Genomic DNA, 20,184 nt, shown 5'->3' on the forward strand with positions numbered 1-20,184 from the left:
GGGGTTTAATTGCGGAAAGAAAAACAAGCAGTGATGGTCTATTAGGTTGGATTTTAAACTTTCCTGCTTCATGAGTATGGGGATTAGCAGCTTCATATTATAAGGGGGCCAACAACGTTACGGAAGCATTCACTAGTTACATAGGTACTTTGTACACCAACGCTATGATGAAGCAAAGTCTCGGTAAGTCTCGGTAAGTACTCTTGCCTCCCGTTTGTCTCGTTTTTTTTTTGGATTGTCTTACAGGTGATACAAGAAAATAGTACGAACTTCAAAAATAATTATAATCTATACACTGTAAGTCTATCTGTCTGCAACGTGGAAGTTGTGTCTGATTCCGGTCTAATTGTGTCCGGCTACTGGGTGGCAACTTACGGGTAGCATCTACAATCTACCGTCTACAGAGGACTGCCCAAGGATGTTCTCATATCCCTACAAATTTCTCTACCGGTAATATCACTACAACCCCCCCAATATGGATGAGGCCTAGACCTCTATGATCGAATGGCACCACAATTGGCACACAACCCGAAGCCACAGAGGTCTGAGCGTTCATCTACTTATCCTCAAGCTCCCAAAATTTTCTTACTACAGGAAAACCCCACTTCATCCCTGACACTAGAATTTCCGCTAAAGTACTCGAGAATGAATCAGGATCGACTGCATGTCAGATACTAGGTTACTGACACGTGGTAGGTCATGGCCTAGATGTATCCATGTACTGTTGAGAGTGGAGCAGTTCTACATTTGTATCTACATGTTGCCGGTTTACTTAAAGTCTTCGGGAAGTAACGGTGTAATCTATAATCGATGTATAATATCCATCAGGCCCAGGTAGTTATGATACGGACGACTACATGATTACTACTCTGCTATGCTACTATAGAATACACCTTCGAGGGCTATACGATTCTTCAACCCTACTTATCCAGCCGGGGAAACGAAGCCGTGAACAGCACGATAATTTCTATCCAAACAAATTGCTGACAGATCCGAGTCATACATGTGAATATCTGCATCTTTCAGGCATTAAGCATCGGTATCGCACATGTGTATTACTGTCAAAGTACGGCACTGCACAGGACAGTGATGATTCTGGTAGCGAATTTCGATCTGGCTTACGGCAACATCCTCTCCGAACATTGGCATTCCACGCCCCTCGTCGTCCCTCGCCAAAGCACCAAAGAGATGGCAGGCATCTCCTCATGTACTCTCGTACCTCTTTCATTGCCAATATGTCAAGAAACTATGATTTCGACACGACGCATGACTGCCGTCGGGCAGATATCATACATGCCACACATACTCGCGGAATTGGGCAGAGCTGCCGTGACACTCGGGCCGGCCGCGCATGTTCTAATCCATCAACTTAGATTACATACAGTACTTTAATAATATATGGATACCCTCCAATAATGCGAACGGAGGTATGTATGATTGTGATTGTCAACAAGCCCTCCGTGGTCATAAAGTAATCAATAACGGCACGCCACTTTACCTCAGGTTTGATCGAGATTGGCGGTGAGAGAGGCGTTCGGGGGCGGCTTGTGGAATGACCGAGTAGAGATGGTGCGAGTGGACTTCCCTTGTCAGGTTTCGTTTCATTCTTTTAACTTCATGTACAATGTTATCATCTCGAGTGTGCTAGACGATATACCTTGAAAAGTATCTAAGCGGTGCTAGGTATGCTTCGTCTAGGTAAGTTCGAGGCAGGTTTGAGGTCGGCTCGAGGTAGGTGTATGTGGCTATCTTCGAGAAGGAAACGAAGACTATTGTGGGGTACGGGACAACATTATCTTTCCCCATTAGCCACAATATGCCTGCTACCTCGTATATATTGTCTGTTTTCTATTTGCAACAACGGACCGGTGAGCTGAATTTTGACTTTTCACGACTCACGAGTGCTCAAGCTCCAAGCCCATCTATCTCGTAAGTATGAGGTAAAGAGGGGGGAGGGGTTTCGAAACAAGGCGAGTGAGGATCAATCCTTCTCTAAAGCCATCTTTCGGCTGGCTTTACCTCGCCGGTCTCTGGTCCGGAGAAAGACAATATTCATTCGGCGATCAATGTGTGATCAATGTACAATTATCACACTTGATCGAGAGATTGGATCTGATCAATTGATCTTTCATCATTACACATATTCCTCATCTTGTCGGCTTTGCCGCTCGCTCATATGCTAGCGACTAGCCATCCTTCCTGCATTTCCGTCGATATCACATTCTCAACACATGCTTCTAGACAGAAACCTGTCCCATCTGGAGAATGAGCTTTTCGCCTTAAAATCAGCATCCTAGTTGTAAAAAGTACCTCCAAAGAGAATAGTTCACAATCAGTTGATTCTAGGTCTTCATAGGCCCATAATCCCTACCTTCCCCATGGTCTACCATCGAACTTATCCTTTGAGTCTGACAGGTCGAAGCATAGCAGGATATCTGCATCAAACCTTCCATTTCGACGTATTCTTCGTTTGACTTGTACTCCGACGCGTACCCTCTCCCAATGGATCCCACTGCGGAGTTGTTGAAATAATTGCAAAACGTCATTTGACGAGAGCGTGTGAAATCTTTCGATTCATTACAAATTTCTCTCCAGGAACATTTTCTGCTGCATATGGCTCCAAATGCTACCTTACCTTCACATCCACACCTTTTCACAGCGCTCCATGCTGACATCAGCGCATACATATTGCGAAGCCCCCGTTCTCCCCACGAACTCCAAACTTCGCGATCTGTCCCTGCATATATGACAGTCTATTTAGCCTCAACCTTTCAATTCCTGGTTCGCATCCGCATTCCTCATCATACATGAAGGAGATGAGGAGAAGGTTACTTTACTGCACGAAATATTTTAATGACAGTTCGTATAAACCCAGAAATCGGCCATGGCAATCCCCAATGTGAGAAGCCGACCGAAACATAAAGGCCCCCAATTCAAATAGGGCTCAACAATTAAGGAAAACTCTTTGTTAATGGCTCTTGAAATTGCCAAGCTACCGATATATAGTTTGCGCGCTATGCACATAAATCACACCCTTTTTGTTCTTACTCTGCCCGAGAACCAGTACCACATTTTCAGGCCCTACGGCTCACAGAGAAAGCATTGTAAGAAAGAGGCATAGCACACGACGTCTCGGCCAACCGTTGCAGTCCATCCAGCTACCCGGCGAATTGCCGATCCTCACACTTCTCTCGTACGACATCTGAATCACTCAGGTAACACGAAGAGGGTTACACCAGGAATCGCGAAACGACTTGCATGGTTATTTCGCAAAGCCACGCCAGAAACCGCTAAAACTCCCACTTCGGTGTCCCCATGTACTTTATCTTGTGGGACTGTCTCGAGAGCGATCCATGTAAGCATGTCATTGCGACAGAAGCCACAATATCGTTTCATGTCTCTCAGAGTCCTGTCATATTCTCTCGTGTCCTCTACATTGAAGTTTGCTATCCTCTCACATCAGCCATTCCTCGAGTCTTTCCATATGTCGCTGTAAAGCCTTCCTTCGCTTGCCGAGTGCAAAGAAACTACCTGATTGTACAAGTGTGATCGAATACATACAGCCTTTTCTTACATTTGTGATATCTTTACCGCCGTTTCAAAATTGCGCAGGTTTTGTGAGTTTTGCATTCAGCTACAGCGTTTGAAGTTTGGTGAGAGGTTGAGCCGCATATCAATGCGGAGGTCCATAGCATCGACAATTAGGTGCATGGAAAGTTTCCGAGAATTTAGATCGTTGTGATGAGGACTGAGGAGTAATTCATTATGGTGGAATGAAAGATTCCTCGATGTCTTTTGAGACCTGGGCTTTTGTAAGAAGCATCTTGAAATTTGACAATGTTGAGCCATGCTCCGATTTGTTCTTTTCATGGCGAAAGGTGTAGTCTCAAATCTATCATTAATAATAATCGCATATAATATCACACGTACAATAAAAGATTTGCTATCAAGACACTCAAAATACAAACAGTCCATCAGAGGATCAGTTGAACATACTCAACATTTACAAAGAAAGTCAATCTGAAATATTGCATCTACACGTCTGAGATCACCACCATACATCACTCTTGTTCCCATTATCATTCTCCTACTCAAAGATACATATCCTCTCCCCTCGACCTTCTACCCCATTCCACCCCACCCTCACCCTCACCAGTACCAAAACTCCCATCCCATGAACCCCTCAATCCATGAAAATTCCCTTAAACGTATCCCACAAAATATCCAACACGGCACATACCCACAACCAACTCCAAGCAAGACACGATCCGGGAAAGAATCCAAGCAATCCCATTCCGTCCCACCCACTAGGACCTAAATAATTTCCATGAATCCTCTTTTTAAGTTTCGAGCAGACCCCAGACGTAAATTCCATTAGGGGGGCTCTTGACTAAGCGGGAAAAGATTCGTTTCGTTGCGAATACTCACGATCCGATTCCTCGTTTAGATCTCCGACCTGAATACCTCTTTTTCTTCATTTGCCTATCATCCATCCATCCATTCATCTGCTTCCTATATCTGATACCGAATATGTACTTGAACTTATATCGTAGCCATGTAATAGGAATCTTGCCCTGTCGGTTTCTAGACTCGGATTTGCAGTTTATGTAAGTGTGGGCTCATTCTACTATGGGTGATGTGGTATAATATAAGTAACATGATTTGTTTCCCTCATATACTCTTAACAAGTGTACAAATATATATATATATATATATACACATATACATACATATATTTCCAACAATGACCATCACTACAATTACAACAACATCAAATTAATCTAGATACACAATATCAGCAGCATATAGACTATCTCAAACACAAAAATCCAATCTCACAGCCGCAACTCCCACCACAATATTCTCCCTATATGTATCTCACATTCCTCCCCCCCCCCCCCTTCCCGGAATCACAATCACTTTCCCATTCATCCTCTCTGACATCACTCCAAGACGAATTGAGAACGATAAATTCTACGAAGTGAATCTGGATTATTCGTGGATGGAGGATGTTGAAATTATCTACATGCGTGTAGTATTCTTTTCTCTTTCTTCTCTATGCTCTCCTCTCCTCACCTCTTCTAACCTCACACTATCTAACCAACCAACCAATCAACCACCCCGATCCCCCATCTCCTGCCTACCCCAGATTTATCCCTCTACTCTACCCTCTACCCTCTATCCTCTATGCACATCAATTTGTAGAATTCTCACTGCTCAACCCAACACCTCACAAAATCGCAACAAACCAAGTTTCCAAACCCCGTTAATCTATAACCCTCTCCCTCTCCCTTCTTCCTCCTTCTAAATAAACGATCCCAGAGCCTCGTCCCCCCCAATACCATATACAAAAACAAAACAAAGTAGAAAGAAAATAACTGCATATCCAAAATTCTCTTCATACCTCATTCCCATCATCACCGCCCTAAAACTCACCACATCCACATCCACATCTACATCTACCCAACACACCAAAACAATCATGCATAACCTGTACATACCATACAGTACACAGCACCCTAAACAAACAAACAAACACCCACTATCCACTATCCACTATCCATAATCCAGCATTCGAAACCTCACAATTTCCCAGCCACAACCCCTCCACATCCCCAATCCACACCAAAACACACCAACCCATATGAATCCTCCCTCTTCCCTCTCCACCCTTCACAATCCCAATCCCAACCTCGCCATTCTACTTACCAACCAGCCAAACCAGAGCGAGTCCAAGAAAAAAACAAACAAAAAAACATACAAAAAACATATATACATATATACATACATACACACATACAAATCAACCACCAAGCTAAACTACCAACCGCCCTCGAGAGATAACCTGCTCGTAAATCTCCTCTTTTCCCCTTTCTTTCCTCTTGTCCTCTCCATATCTATATCAACCCTTCCAATCTCACATCCCACATCCCACATCCCACACCCCCCATTCATTTATTTTTAGATTTCACCTATCCAGATCCATCTACAATAATCAAACTCCTCCCTCCCTCCCTCCATTTCTCTCCCCCCCAAAATCTCCCCTCCTCTGATTTATATGATATCATACACCATCCCTATCTGCATCCCCAAATCACCACCCCTCTCCCTCCTCTTGATAACCAGTTCCATCACCAATTCCATCACCAATTCCATTTCCAATTCACAAACTAAATTAACTACCCACCACTCTCAGCATATCACACACTACATACCACACATCATTCACATCTAACTACTTATCCCCTCCCATCCCAACCATTTACCAACTTCATTTCTCATCACCTTCTACCTCTCTCCTCTCTCCTCTCCATCCTCGCCTCTTTCTCTCCACAAAACAACCACAAACCCCCTCCACACAACAAAGTCCCCAACAAAATTATTGAATCCAAAAGGAAAAGAAAAGAACAATATATCATAATATCATAATATAATTAAAACTACATATATTTATCCATCCACATCATCCACAACCACAATCACAACAACAACCACAACAACAACAACAACAACACTCCTCCCTCAAAAATACCCCCTCCACCCCAGCCTACTTTCCAAAATCCAAAATAAACAAACAATACAAGAAGTTCTCCCAAAAAGCGATTGTGTACACGAAAATATCCCCTCAGCGATAAGTCATTCAGTAGCTAATATATACATAAACCCCCGCCCGCCTGTACTCATAAGCGACCATGTACCACCGTGAAGATTGGTGATGAATCCATATTGCGTGGTAGTTGTACGTTAGCATTAATCACGAGTATCATATACTCATATCATATCTTCTCCTCCAAATCCACGACTCTGAGATGAGACTCCCATGGATATCTGACCTCTCTGATTTCGACCCTTTTCACCCGTCCCCAGTTTCTTCTAATTTCCTCAAGTATGTAGTTCCAAACCCTTACTTCTGCTCTAGTCAAATCTTATCCTCTCCAACACGACCTTCCAAAGCCACGTTAAGAATCCAACCTAACATTCTCCTTTCTATTCGTAACCGCATCTGTCTTCAATTCAACCCCGGTACCCCTTCCATTAATAGAATTTCCATTCAACTTAATCTTTGGTCGAGGGGTCTCCTCCAAAACCTTCTTAGCAGCAATGGCATCAACCCCCTGTTTTGCCATTGCATCTAATCTCATTTCCTCAGCCAATTCGCTCTCATCGTCATCCGATCTGTCATCTCCCAAATGACTCATGAAAACGAATCTGTAGGCGATGCGCAGAATGTAGAAGAGCCAGAAAAGATTTAGAGCTTGCAAACTACCAAGAAGAGCGGTAGAGATGACGTGTGAGAGTTCACATTTATATTGTTCGGTTTCCCAGTTCAATTCATAAGGACCGACGGTTTTGAATTCATTGAATTCCGAGTAGAGAATTTTGAGGTTGAGGTAATGACGGAGGTAGACCCAGGCAGCGATAAAGAATGCGAAGTAAGGTCCTACAAGAGGGTGATCTAAGTAATTGAGAGTTTTGGATGTCTAAAAAATTGTTAGTCCAAGTTGTACGTTTTAGGACACAAGGGAGTTGTAGACATACCGCTAGGAAGAAATCACTAATATCATGAGTGATATAAACAGCCAAACCCATATACGTGAAATGAAAACGGTAGCTCAATCCAATAAGGAACAAAGACACAATGTGATGTCCAACCAATTCCTTATAATCCTTCCTAGGCTTCTCCAGACCCAAACATAAAACTAGAGCCTGTTGCGCCCAGTATGCAGCCTGAAACAAGTAATAGAATTTAAATATTCCCTCATGAGTCTTGTGCGGGAATCCCTCATACATTCCGCGTGTATTGAAATACCAAACTGGGGTTCGACTCATGACGTATAAACCACAAGGGCCGAGAAAGCCAAAATAGATCGCAGTGTACATTTGTTCCATGAATCTTGATTGTTTAGCCCTACTCTTCAATCCACTCTTGCGAGCCAATGGTCTCAGGAATTTCTGCATGATGAATTCGCGAGTGAAGGACAAAACCACAATGTAGAAAGAAACCAAAGCAAAATCCCACGGTCCTTTGCCATATTGAATTGGGGCTCCTGGGTCCGACCCTTCTTCGCGAGGCAGTTCGTAAGCTGGGAAAATGAAATAGTGTAAGGGATTAGATTTCGTAGGATTGATGGCGTATAAGGAGAGGACAGCTGCGATGATAGCGAGAGGTGTAACCCAAGTGTGCTTCAATGCATAGCGTTTATATTTTTGCAATAGTGTCTTTGCTTTCCGCCTTTTCGAGTATGGTTTCTTTCGATCTCTATCTGCCTGTGCCTGGATCCCAATACACCCATCAGTGTCTGCAATCATCCGCAGAAGGGAAAACAGAAAAGAGAAGATACTGACCTTAATTGTCCCGGGAGAGGGTGGTCTAACATCGACCGTAGCAAAAGCCGGCGCACCAGTATCTCCAGCTCGAATTTCACCACCTAGCCCACTAGAACGTCGTCTTATTCTCGGAGTTTCAATACTGCTCGGCGCATTGAGTGGTGTCAATTTGTCCTGCTTTGCTGTCGATACCAGCTGCGGGAAAGATTCCGTCGTAGAAGGCATATTAGGGAACACGACGAACAATCAAAGTAATCTTGATGAATCAATGACCTTTCCTCTCCGCGTAAACCGATCTGATTTACAGCTTTGCAAATAGCAGAAAAATGTGGTCAATCACAAAAGAAGTATGTGCAGTGGTTCAACCAATCTTAGGAAACATGCAATGGTTTTATAAGAAGATGTAGAAACGTCAATGAATCCATGAGCATCCTGAACAACAACTCGGTACGTACAACACGCTCACATAAAAATTCGTCTAGGATCCTCGGACACTGAACTCCACCATCCGACATCATTTTGGGCACACTCCCCTGCAATCATTCATCAAAGGATAATTCCACAGAACAATGCAAACTGCAAGATTTTACATCATCAATGCCATAATTGTATTCCTACTCGGTCATATCTAATTCGCAAACGGGTCTTCGAATCTTCAACATGCATGCACATGCTCGAGATCGTCCCCCCAAACCGGTACCAGGTACACTCCAATGAAAGAATGCCACTGCTTGTGAGTTGTATGCCTTCCTGAGAGGAGTGTCCACCCGTGTTTTCAAAATGCTACTCACTGGTCTAGTCGTAGTTTTGGCCTCGTAGTTTTTGGCCTCGTCGTTTTTGGCCTCGTAGTTTTTAGACTCCAATTTCACATTTACAAATCGCAAATGTCAATTCGATTACGTAGATGTTCTTGGCAAAATCAATGATCCAAGAATAAAAAGGGGTATCTGTTGAATTTACATCAGATCGGTTTGCTAATTCTTCACTATGCTTGAAACAGGACTCCATCATGAGATTCATGGTATCATGTTTTGATTACTACTATATGTAAACGCAATCGTAGTTCGTATACATTGTGCTGTGGTATCTATATCCATATCCTTTTCCCTCCTCCCATAATCCGCCCGTAATTTTGGGAAAACTCCTTTTTGGGTGTCCCTAATGCCAATATACAAATATTCAAATCCTAACGCCACGCTCATGCTCATGCTTAAATCAGAATCATACCAGAATTGCCATGTCAAGGATTCTCCACCCTTGGCCGTCGCGGCGGGGCCGGTATAGTTGTTACTGGTAAACCATCTATAATCGGAGGAAGAGACGGTGTGACAGGACTTCGGACTGTAATAGGACTACTTCGTGAACTCGAAAATGTAGGGGTTTGACGGCTCCCTACAAGAGTCGGCGAAGCAGTGGCATTTTCAACTCGCTGATCTAGTTCCGGTTGCACTGCAGTTGCAAATGATATACTCCCGCGATGTGTAATCGAATGTTGGTTAAGGCTATCTGGAGTGTAAGGATCGGTTGTTCTGGCAGGTCTATCTCGCCTCGAGGTGGTAACCTCTATATGAGAAGATTCATCAGGCGTTGGGCTGATTGAATCTGTATCCGATTCCTCCGATTCCGTCGCGACAGCACGTCTTCGACTTGGTGCTGGTATCACCGTCAGAGGAAGCGGGTCTGTATCGACTGTAGGGCGTGTTTTCTCACGGAACCTTTCTGCCTGGGTTGCCGCGAAACCTTCAATTCGAGCACGCACGTCCCACTTATTCGAAGATTCATGACTACTAAAAGGTGTTGGAGGCTTCGCAGTATGCAAAGAAACTTCTGCCGGAGGCCCTTGAACTCGATGCTTAAAAGGATTAAGGGAATTCCATTGCCAATTATGAAGCCCTGCCGCGACTGCAGCAGCTTGGTTCGTCTGCTCCAGAACAACCGGCTTATCCGAGTCGACCTCCTCATTACTAATGGACCTGCTAATGGATATAGCTTCACTGTTACTTCTTGAGAGTGTTGTATCCCCACTAATGATTGGTGGAGTTGCTTCGCTTATGGGATGGTATCTCACTGTATATGCAGTGCTCTCGGCGCTGGCTGTATCCGCCCTATTAATAGGTGTAGCAGCAGGCTGGGGTCTGGTAGGCCAAAGTGGAGGACGGACAGCTAATAAATGCCTGCCTGTGCGTTGACCAGGAACAGACCCAGTCTCGAGATCATTCGTGGCATGAGATCTATAGCGATTAGCCAGCCCAGACATTGCTGGCCAAGTAGAACCCGTAGCAGTCCCTCCCTTATCATCATTATCTTTACGGAAACGCTTTGTCCAATCCGATGTTGGAGTAACTTCTAGCATTTCATCCCCATCAAACACTTCCCTTCCGAGCACTCCGTCCTTTTTCTCGTCCCTTTCCAGAGCTTCAATTCGCTCGACCCACTCCCATACCACTACACTGGCTGCAGCAGCTCCAACCCATCGTACGTAATCACCCCATGCAGCAAGCGTCGGCTTTGATATATCGAGAACGAAGAAGACGACAGGTACTAGCACTGATACCAACGATAGTATTGCGACCAAAAATATATTCCGCATTTTCGGATGATAAAAGGCGTAGCGCTTCTTGGAAATAGCATAGTATATGACCCAAGCGCAGTACAGCAGACTTAGGGCAAGTTGAAAGAGGTAAGCTAAGGCGGGTACAGCATCTGTAAAGAGGCGGGGTCGTGAATTGCCGTTGTAGACAAAGTTGTTGAGGAGACTGAATAAAACATCGAGTGAAATCAGAGCAAACCCGGTCCATTTGATTATAATTTTCTCCCGCTGTCGTGGAAACAATCTTATCAGAGTTTGGGCTTGCGCTAGCCACAGGAAGGTGTCCGATATGATGCGAATGATCTTGAGTTCCATGCCACCCTCGACTTCTTCTTGTAGGGCCGACGCATTCATAAGTCCAAGCTCATATTGTTGTTCCGCGACACGGAATGTGTCTGCTGTCGCGATAGTTAAAGAGATTGCGACGGTTAATGCTGCAACCTTTTGTAACCACGGTCGGCCACCGATGCCAATCCCAGCATCACTCCCAGAAGGACCATTGGTGAATCCGCGCCGTCCCAGAACCACGGCGCCTTGGACCAGAAATGTTCTTGGGGTAATTAAAAGCATTATGACTAGCATGTATGCAATCACGGTCGTGGCGGCGAGGGCGTAACATGCCGGTATCGTGGAAGCGTAGAAGGGATCACGAAGATCGACGAACGAAGTGGGAGTGCCTGCACCGGTAAGGACAATATCGGCCGTACCCGTACATTCGGGATTGAAGATAGCATTGGTTGTGAGAGTGAAATACTCGGATGCACCCAGATTAATAACTCCATTGGAAGGAAGGGTGAAAGGCGTGCAGTGAGGGTGAGTGGCGGTTGCCGCTGAAGTCGAGGAAGGCTTCAAATTGTTGATTAATTGTCTTGGGTCCATTTTCATCGGTTTGGGGGGCGGCCCTGCCGCTAATCGTTCATGCAAACTCAATGAGAAGTTATCGACATGTTAATAATATTTCGATGGGTTTGATAAATAATCGGTATTGGGCACTGCCGTTTTGTTCTGTTTGCACGATTGCGTTATATATAATTGCGCTGCGTCGTGGTGGTCGCGAATTGGTGAGTGGGAGATGGATGGAAAAAAGCTGGGAGGGGAGGAGGTAGGTAGGTATTTGGCTGTCTGTAGGTAGTAGTGTCCGAGTCGCTCAGGCTTTGTTGGGTCGGATAGCACGGTGCGGTGCGTATTCGAGTAATAATGATCAGAAGTCCCGGTCAATCGTTAGGGAGAACGACGAGTCCGACGAGAGAATGCAAATCACAATGGCAGTAAAAATAACGATGGCTTATTCACGCTCCCTCTGGGGATTTTTATGAACGGTGCAGTCAACGTGTACAGCAGAGAGAAGGGAGGAAAGTCAAAGAGATTGACCTCCGAAAGGCAGGAAAAGGTTAAGGAGCGGCTGCTGGTGTTGATGAGTTTGGATTCGTGAAATGTTCGAGATCAGTTTCATTGACTTGGATTAATAAATTGGTGGCGAGTCGTGACCAACTGGGGATAGATCGCACAGAGAATGGGATGGAAGGAGCAGAAGGGACAGAAAGCCATGTAAGATCACACATATATAAGAGAAGAGATAAGAGTCAATTAAAAGAAAGGGATTCTGCATAGAGAGTAGTGTGCTGACGGGGTGGATGGATGCTCACATACATTATTTTAACTTTATTTTGTACATCCACCCACTGCCACCCACTGCCACCATCGTATCGAGTGCATACCGGTACGTCCCTTCTAGGATTGCGCGCCGGATCTCTCATGTTTCCCTTTCCTCTCTGCTCCCCTTGCACCGGCATTCGACGCAGCATCTCACTCGCTGTACTCGTCCACCTCTCGAATAATGCCCAGGTAGGAGATCTCTCTCGTTGAAATACCTGCACCTGGACCTGGACCTGTACCTGTTACACGTTTCCACGTCGAACTCAAATCCGCACCCGTCCGTACCAACGTCCTTCCCAGTTCCCAGGCCATCCTCGATCGACACCAGCCAGACGCAGCCAGAGGAACCACGGAAAGCGATTGATCAGAACTCTAGATTGGAACAGCCTCGGACTGGCTCATGTACTAGTATCAGCATCGTCAACATGATCATGGACACACTACTATTTCTTATGTTATCTAGCTTTACCCTGCAGCGGTCTCTGTGTTGCAGTTTGTGTCGCCCGGTACGATCCTTCCTGCGCTCTTTACCCTTTACCCTCTAACCTCCTGTTGCAACTTGCCATCCATGGGCCAAAGCACACCCGATAACACATGGGTAAGCCAGCAAATCTAGAGCCCAAGCTAGAGCTAGACGCTCGCAGCATAGGGAGTTTGGTATGATCGTTCCATCGTGGCCGGCAAAACTTTGCGAGGGCTTGCAAATTTCACTCTGCTCGTTTCGTTTTATTCCTCATGGGGTTACATTGGGTATCAGAGAACCAAAGTTTCGTGCCATGAGCGGAATCACATTGACGTGCACATTCCATCCTTATTCTATTCTTGTTCTATTTTCATTCAGGACCTTCCGTCCCTTCACCACTGTTTGAATGCGAGTTCGAACGGGACTTTTCATAATTGTAAAACTTGAGCGAGATGTTGCAATGGGGTTGTCTCAAATTCTGTCGATGAACTATGGCTACGATTCCGCAAGGAAGCGTGGCTTTTCTTCATCTCATCGCCAAGGAACGGTGACATGCCTTGGAAGAAAGCTTGGTGCTAATAAGCTATCGGGGGGGGGGGGGGGGGGGGGGGACAACTTGGTATTGTGCTACAGAAAACTTGGGGGAAGTTGGGGGAAGTTGGGGGAATTTGGGGAAGTCTGTTGGATTCCATCTCGGTACGTAGCACGTTTAGGTGGTGCTTCCATAACTCATTCGCTGGCGTTGACATTGGCAACGAAATCGCACAGCATGCATGATTTGAAATGATTGATCCACCATCGGCAAGATTAAAAGCTTAAGTCACTTTCCTCCCAAATGTGTATCGCCAAAACTAACTCGGTTCAATGTAATCGGCTACTATACTTTCGGCCATCAATCAGCCATCAATCAGCACTCCACAACTCTCTTTCTTACATTTCCTCCAAATGGCCTCGTTCCGTCTTTCATCCATCGTCCTGTCACATGGAAGACGGGAGATCCGGTCAGGGATAGCATCTCATCACTTGATCGGGAATGCAAAGAATGACTTTTGTTCACTGGCGCATCGCATGGCCAACCTTACTATGTCGGATAAATCCGGATATTGATGTAGGCAGCTAAAGGTGGCAGGAGGAACGTCCATACATCTGCAGCCCAGCGTTTTCTCGTGCAGCGTAGTGACACCATGCCAGCATACTAATTGGTGAGTCCCTAGCAATTGAGCATTCGCGGGGGAGGGGGGCGTCAAACTTTCCATGATAAGCGGAAAATCCTAGGTGGCTTCACACATGTGATTATGACAACAGGATGATCCAAAGTTCGCTTTTGGTAGTACTCGAGGAGAGGAATCTTGGAAGCCCTTCATCGTATGTCGTATATGGAACAGGACTTCTCGATGGACGATGGACGATGGACGGGGAACGAAGGAAGATGGAGAAGAAAACCACCCCCGAGGCTTTTGGATGCTTGGGATTATTACCGGTAGTAGTAGTAGTAGTAGTAGGTGTGCAGGCAATTTATCTAATTGTCAATCATCGATTTGATTTGATCCAGCTGCATTTGATTATCGCGGCATCACGGTAATTTATCTATCCGGCTCCGACGAAGAAGAAAAAAAAACATTCTTCAGCCACAGACGATAGCCACAGATAAGATCGTCTGGGTGTGGCTCAGCCTTTCATCTTGGGCTGATGTAAAATTGATGGAGTGGGGAGGCGAGGAGAAATGAATTATGGACACTTGCACAGGTACATGGAGCTTTTTGTTCCTTGCTTCTGCAATGTGTAAAATTGGTTGGAAGGGGAGCATTATCCCCTTTATTAATAGCTACTATCAAACATGACACTTTATTTTATGCATGATGGATGTGATGGACATTGTCGGTACAGTAGCTGTTAGACTCTTGGATGACTTCACTTTGTGGTGGATGTATGTATATATTGGTATCTATGTATTATATCTATCTATCTATCTATATCTATATATATATCCAGATCCTAAGAAGTATCACATATATATACGTGTGTCCACACACACACACACATACAGTCCATCGACTTATTCGATACCTACCATGTACCAGGTAGCTAGTCTTCTTTGAAACGAATTGCGCATTCCAAAGCCATACCACCGTGATCGACAATCGTCGGTACCCGCACACAATGAAATACATCACATATGATGGAATCATAGCATTTGCGAGTAGGTGCTAGGTGCTGGGTGCCAGGTCCTTGAACGCACACAACAAGGACTATTGAACGCGGGGTTAGCAGGAATTAGATGGCAATTTGATACCGTGAAGTGATACCGCATGTTGCATGTACCAGAGAGATGTGCTGTAAGGCGGAATCGACGCTTTCAGCTCTCATTGGGCACTGGAGTAACTCTGCCACTCCTTTCCTCCTCCTTCACCCCTTTCGCTCCTTCGCTCTCATCCCATCCCATCCTCTCCAGACCAATGTTCCAATTAGCTATACTTTTCCTATATATACCTGTCCACCCATGGCCGGTATATTTGTCAGGAGCAGAGGTCTTGGCACTCCCTCGGCCGGCAATGCATAACTTCTTATAGCTGATAATAATCGCAGTAAAAATTGATCGTAATCAAACTGAAACATTTGGGTAAATAATCAACCTCTTTCAAGAATTTCATCCAAAAGTTGTTCTAGATTGATTTCCTCTGCTGCCCTTCCTTCAGTGTCTACCGCTCTACCTACTTGCGACGCATTATATCCATATCCATATCCATATCCATTGCCATCATCATAATTCCAATTGATTACGTTCTGATCAATACACCCGTCGCTTTTAAACTTTCCACCCGCCTCTACTTTTCGAAACACTCCTTTCTTGATTCCCATTAGAACCAAAGTCTCTTGTTAATGACCTACTGCGTTCAAAGTCGATCCTCCTAATCAGCCCCCGTGCTAAGGCTCGATTGTCATTTCATTTATTTGGTCTCCTAACCTGAAGAAAAAAGCAACCCTGGAAACAACGCAAGAGCTGCTTGAGCCGCTCGATTCTTTTGGCCTCTATAACAATCACTCGGTGCTCTTTTGCCACATTCACTCCCTTTTAAACACTTAGATGTGGCAGACCAATCTTGCTGGGTTTCATTTGGATGTTAATCGTAATCTCTGTGCTCGTGCCTGTCACAAATCATCTCATAAAGTGGTAATTAAATAAACCACTGCCAGAACCAGATTTGTTATTCTTTAGAGGTCTGCGACCTCACGATACAATAGAGACATGACGCGCCCGGAAATCATTCGCGCTGGTTCGTCCCCGATTGTCTCACTGCCTCCCTTTAATGGTAACTGATTTCACAGATTCAATTGACCTTCAGGACCAAAATGCCCCATCGGCGCAAGACCATACGAAGAAACATGCAAACACAGCACCGTTGGGCACTGGGCCGCCTGCTCCACACCAGGCCGAAGCATTGCGGGATGTCGCAGCAGAAGTCGCAGACGAACAACATAGAAGTCCAAGAGTTTCAAGAGAATGGGCCAATGGCGAAGGGCAAATGATACAAGACTATACGAGTGACGATTCGGCTGCTGGAGGCGACGCTGCAATGAATGGAAACAGTCAACAAGATGATTTGGCAATTGCTCAGAATGGCGGGTTGTCAGGCTCTGGGGGCGAGGATGGAGATATGGCGGACGCTGAGGGAGATGATAGCATGGATGATGACATGATGGACAAGATCTCAAGCTCCCCGTCAATCGACGATGGTGGGTATTCTCTTCCAAAAATTTGGCCTTCTAGGTCCGACTCCCTTTCCCGGGCAAGCTCCTCGTCGTTCTCACAAGCGTGCGGCGAAAGTTCATCCCCTTTCGTGGAGCCACCCACTTTCTTTCCATTACAACCTATGAGCGGCCAGCTAGATATGGACCTGAGCCAGGTGGCTCACGAAATTCAATATCATCATCATCATCTAGGTGAGTATCTCGACCGGGCAAATAGTACTACGTCGAATTACGACACCGATGCGCCCATACCAGTGACCCCGGAAAAGTATGGACCTTGCGTGGAGAAACACGGCCAAGACTATAATGAAGAGTATTTCCATGACCAGCTCATAGCAATGCATGATTCGGACCAGGATATTGCGCAAACTTCGGCTTTCGATCCTTACGACTACGACGAGGCAATGACCATACCATACGAAAGTTCCGAAGACGAAGAGGGCCAACATTACGAGGATGATGAGGATGATGATGATGATAATGATGATATTCCATATGCTGCTGACTCTAGATTTGTTGATTCCGGATGGGGTGGAGAGTGCTTACAAGAATCAGAGGACATCGATTTCGAATTCGTCTACGCGCTTCATACTTTCGTCGCTACAGTGGAAGGCCAAGCCAATGCAACTAAAGGAGACACAATGGTTTTGCTAGACGACAGTAACAGCTATTGGTGGCTCGTCAGGGTAGTGAAGGATAGCAGCATAGGCAAGTCACACTACCCGTTATCTCTACAATGATTGCTAACGCTCTTGCCAATCACAGGTTACTTACCAGCAGAACATATCGAGACGCCCACTGAAAGATTAGCACGACTTAACAAGCATAGGAATATTGATGTACGTGATACTTTTTGGAATTTCGAAAAATTACTAACACGAACAGCTTACATCGGCCATGTTGGGAGATCAAGCAGAGAAGTCAAAGAACCCCCTGAAGAAAGCAATCCGTCGAAGAAATGCCAAAACTGTGACATTTACCGCGCCGACATATGTTGAGGCTTCAGATGTTGACTACTCTTCTGATGAAGATGACGGCGATGGGGGATTTTACGGGCAACAAGAACAACAGGCTGAACAGCAAGAGCAGACCGTCGATGATGATGAAATTGTTGCAATAGAGCCACTCAAACCGCGCAATGAACTTCGCGAAGTCAAATCTGAAAGTCCAGAACGTGATAATTCACTCGCTAAATCCAGCTTGGACACAACTCGAAGCAGTGACGAGATTCTTGAAGGGAAGACTGAAGGTAGCAAATCTAGAAATGGTACTCTACGAAACACGGATTCATTCTTCAAAGACGATACAGTGGAAACTCGAAAAATTACACTTACGCCAAATCTACTTCGCGATGATTCTAGCACTTCCACTCGGACATCTAATGATTCGGAGAAATTGAAGCAGAGGCCGAGCCTCGATAGAATTGAGAAAGATCTTGTGTCAGACAAAACTAAGGATAAGAAAGACAAGAAGGAGAAGAAAGACAAGGAGAAGAAACCAGGAATGCTTAGCGGGCTTTTCAAACGAAAAGACAAGAAATCGAAGCACCAAGATGATGACCTCGAAGATTCAATGGCATCAAGCAAACATTCAGGCGAGAACCGTGCATCATCTCCATCCCCTAGCAAGGACTCGGATCTCGCATCGGTCGAAGAATCGAGCCCAGAAGCGCAAAAGCAGCCCGGCAAGTTACAGAAACAACCGCGACCAGAAACATCACCAAGTCGAAAGCAGAGCTCGAGGGAAGCAAGGTCGATAGAACCTCAACTTGCAACGATTTCCGAGCGTGCAATCGCAGCTGATTCGGCGCCAGGGCTTTCGTTGCGCTTGGTACAGCCTGAGCCACAAACAGCGGCCCCAGACCAACAGGAAAGTCCCAGCTCACCCACAGTTCCGAGTCCCAAGTCACCCGGGCCAATATCCAAGATGTTACATTCCGCAATTTCTAGCAGTTCAGAGCCAAAACCTGTCAAAGCCAAGAAGGCAAAGGCCCGAGTCGAATTGGATGACTTTGATTCAACTTCTGAAGAGTCCGAAGCTGAAGAGCCTCTTCATTCTCCAGTTGAACAGGCTCAACGACCTATTCCGGGTAGCTTCCCCGATAGTTATACCGCAACTCCTGCAACGGAGAATCGTGATGCCATGGAAGAGAGACTGTCGGAATCCCCAGTACAAGTTTCTCCGATCACACCGACGAATTCCCATCCACCAGCACTCATGGTCGATACGTCCAGTCAAGAAGAGCCACCATCACCTATGTCGTCATCGCATTCACCTTCACCTGAACTTATCGATGCAGATGATGTTAAGAAAGGCCCTGGGAGCTCTACTACTTCAGCCTCGACACCTACATGGAGTGACTCGCATCTTAGGACATTTTTTGACGATGACACAGATATCCGAGATCTACTAGTTGTTGTCTACGACAAATCAGGAGTAGTACCAGCAGGATCGGATCACCCAGTTGTGGGTAACCTTTTCAAAGAAGAGAATGCCAAATTGGCGGATATAACTAACGTGAGTTTTGGTGAATATGTGAATCTACATGAAATTATACTGACTAGATTATAGCGCTTGGATGGAATGCTTGGTGATTGGTTAGCTCGCAAAATGAGGACACAATCCTCAAGATGAACGCTAAACAAAATTGTATATCTTACATGAATCAATGAATTTATGATGAGGCTGGACTGGTTTGGGCACAAATTCTGGCGCTACTGGGAAAAAGGAGGGTTGGTTTGGCAATGGGGGAGGGGATACCTTATACCACAACATTGGATCTTTGAAAGATTTGTTCATTCAGCATTGGCAAGGACACCTTGTACATAGTCCTTCTTGCATTGTCGGCTTGTTATTTTTGATTGGGTTTTTTCTTTTTCACTTTCATAATGCTCTTGATGAGTTTATATATCAGAAGATTCCTTTTAATTGCGGCTACACTCAAGGTACACACATACACATGATGTATTTAGTATAAAGTTTTCGTCCACTTCGGGGAAACCTGGATTGACTTTGATTCAAGTGCTGCATTACATGCATTGTTTTTCTGTAGGTGATGTGGATGAAATGATATTAATTACACAACATAGCCGTCAAACGAACAATCAAACGGCGACTATCGCGCGAACTACAGCTATTTTCTTAGTACTAATGAGATGATGGTGAAGATCAATACCCATTTACTCTAAATACTGAGGGTATTTATGGGGCCGTTCCCCTAGGTAAATTTTAACGCTCGCGATTCCAAATTGGGGAATGGCCAATTAATTTCTCCGAAGTACTATTCGTTGGTTAATGTGTAGATCCCAGTCTGAAGCAATGTCACGATTTCATTGGATATTGTATACTTCTGTCTGTGGCTGGTTGGGTGGGAATTCGAGGAAATTGGAAGGCCGTT

At 45.2% G+C, this 20,184-nt stretch overlaps 3 protein-coding genes across 4 annotated transcripts; 1 reads left to right on the top strand and 2 right to left on the bottom strand.

Moving 5' to 3' along the window:
* Positions 1 to 6,353: 6,353 nt before the first annotated feature.
* Positions 6,354 to 8,807, bottom strand: BCIN_08g03630 (hypothetical protein). Its single transcript, XM_024694591.1, has 3 exons — positions 8,347 to 8,807; positions 7,540 to 8,274; positions 6,354 to 7,481 (listed from the first exon to the last, which is right to left on the bottom strand). Exons 1-3 carry the CDS (start codon positions 8,551 to 8,553, stop codon positions 6,960 to 6,962), a joined length of 1,464 nt encoding a protein of 487 aa, XP_024550381.1. The 5' UTR covers positions 8,554 to 8,807; the 3' UTR covers positions 6,354 to 6,959.
* Positions 8,808 to 9,279: 472 nt separating this feature from the next.
* Bcrim21 lies at positions 9,280 to 12,522 on the bottom strand. Its single transcript, XM_001553891.2, has one exon. The coding sequence runs from the start codon at positions 11,801 to 11,803 to the stop codon at positions 9,569 to 9,571; it is 2,235 nt and encodes a 744-aa protein (XP_001553941.2). The 5' UTR covers positions 11,804 to 12,522; the 3' UTR covers positions 9,280 to 9,568.
* A 2,966-nt stretch (positions 12,523 to 15,488) lies between these two features.
* Bcbud14 lies at positions 15,489 to 19,919 on the top strand. 2 transcript variants are annotated; one of them, XM_024694592.1, is made up of 6 exons: positions 15,489 to 16,312; positions 16,365 to 16,772; positions 17,343 to 17,495; positions 17,553 to 17,626; positions 17,673 to 19,304; positions 19,359 to 19,919. In XM_024694592.1, exons 1-6 carry the CDS (start codon positions 16,285 to 16,287, stop codon positions 19,419 to 19,421), a joined length of 2,358 nt encoding a protein of 785 aa, XP_024550383.1. In that variant the 5' UTR covers positions 15,489 to 16,284; the 3' UTR covers positions 19,422 to 19,919. The 2 variants fall into 2 exon arrangements, with proteins under 2 accessions (XP_024550383.1, XP_024550382.1); XM_024694593.1 differs by having other exon boundaries at positions 16,365 to 17,495.
* Positions 19,920 to 20,184: the final 265 nt, after the last annotated feature.

Source organism: Botrytis cinerea, chromosome 8 (assembly GCF_000143535.2).
Source record: "Botrytis cinerea B05.10 chromosome 8, complete sequence".
Lineage (NCBI taxonomy): Eukaryota > Fungi > Ascomycota > Leotiomycetes > Helotiales > Sclerotiniaceae > Botrytis > Botrytis cinerea.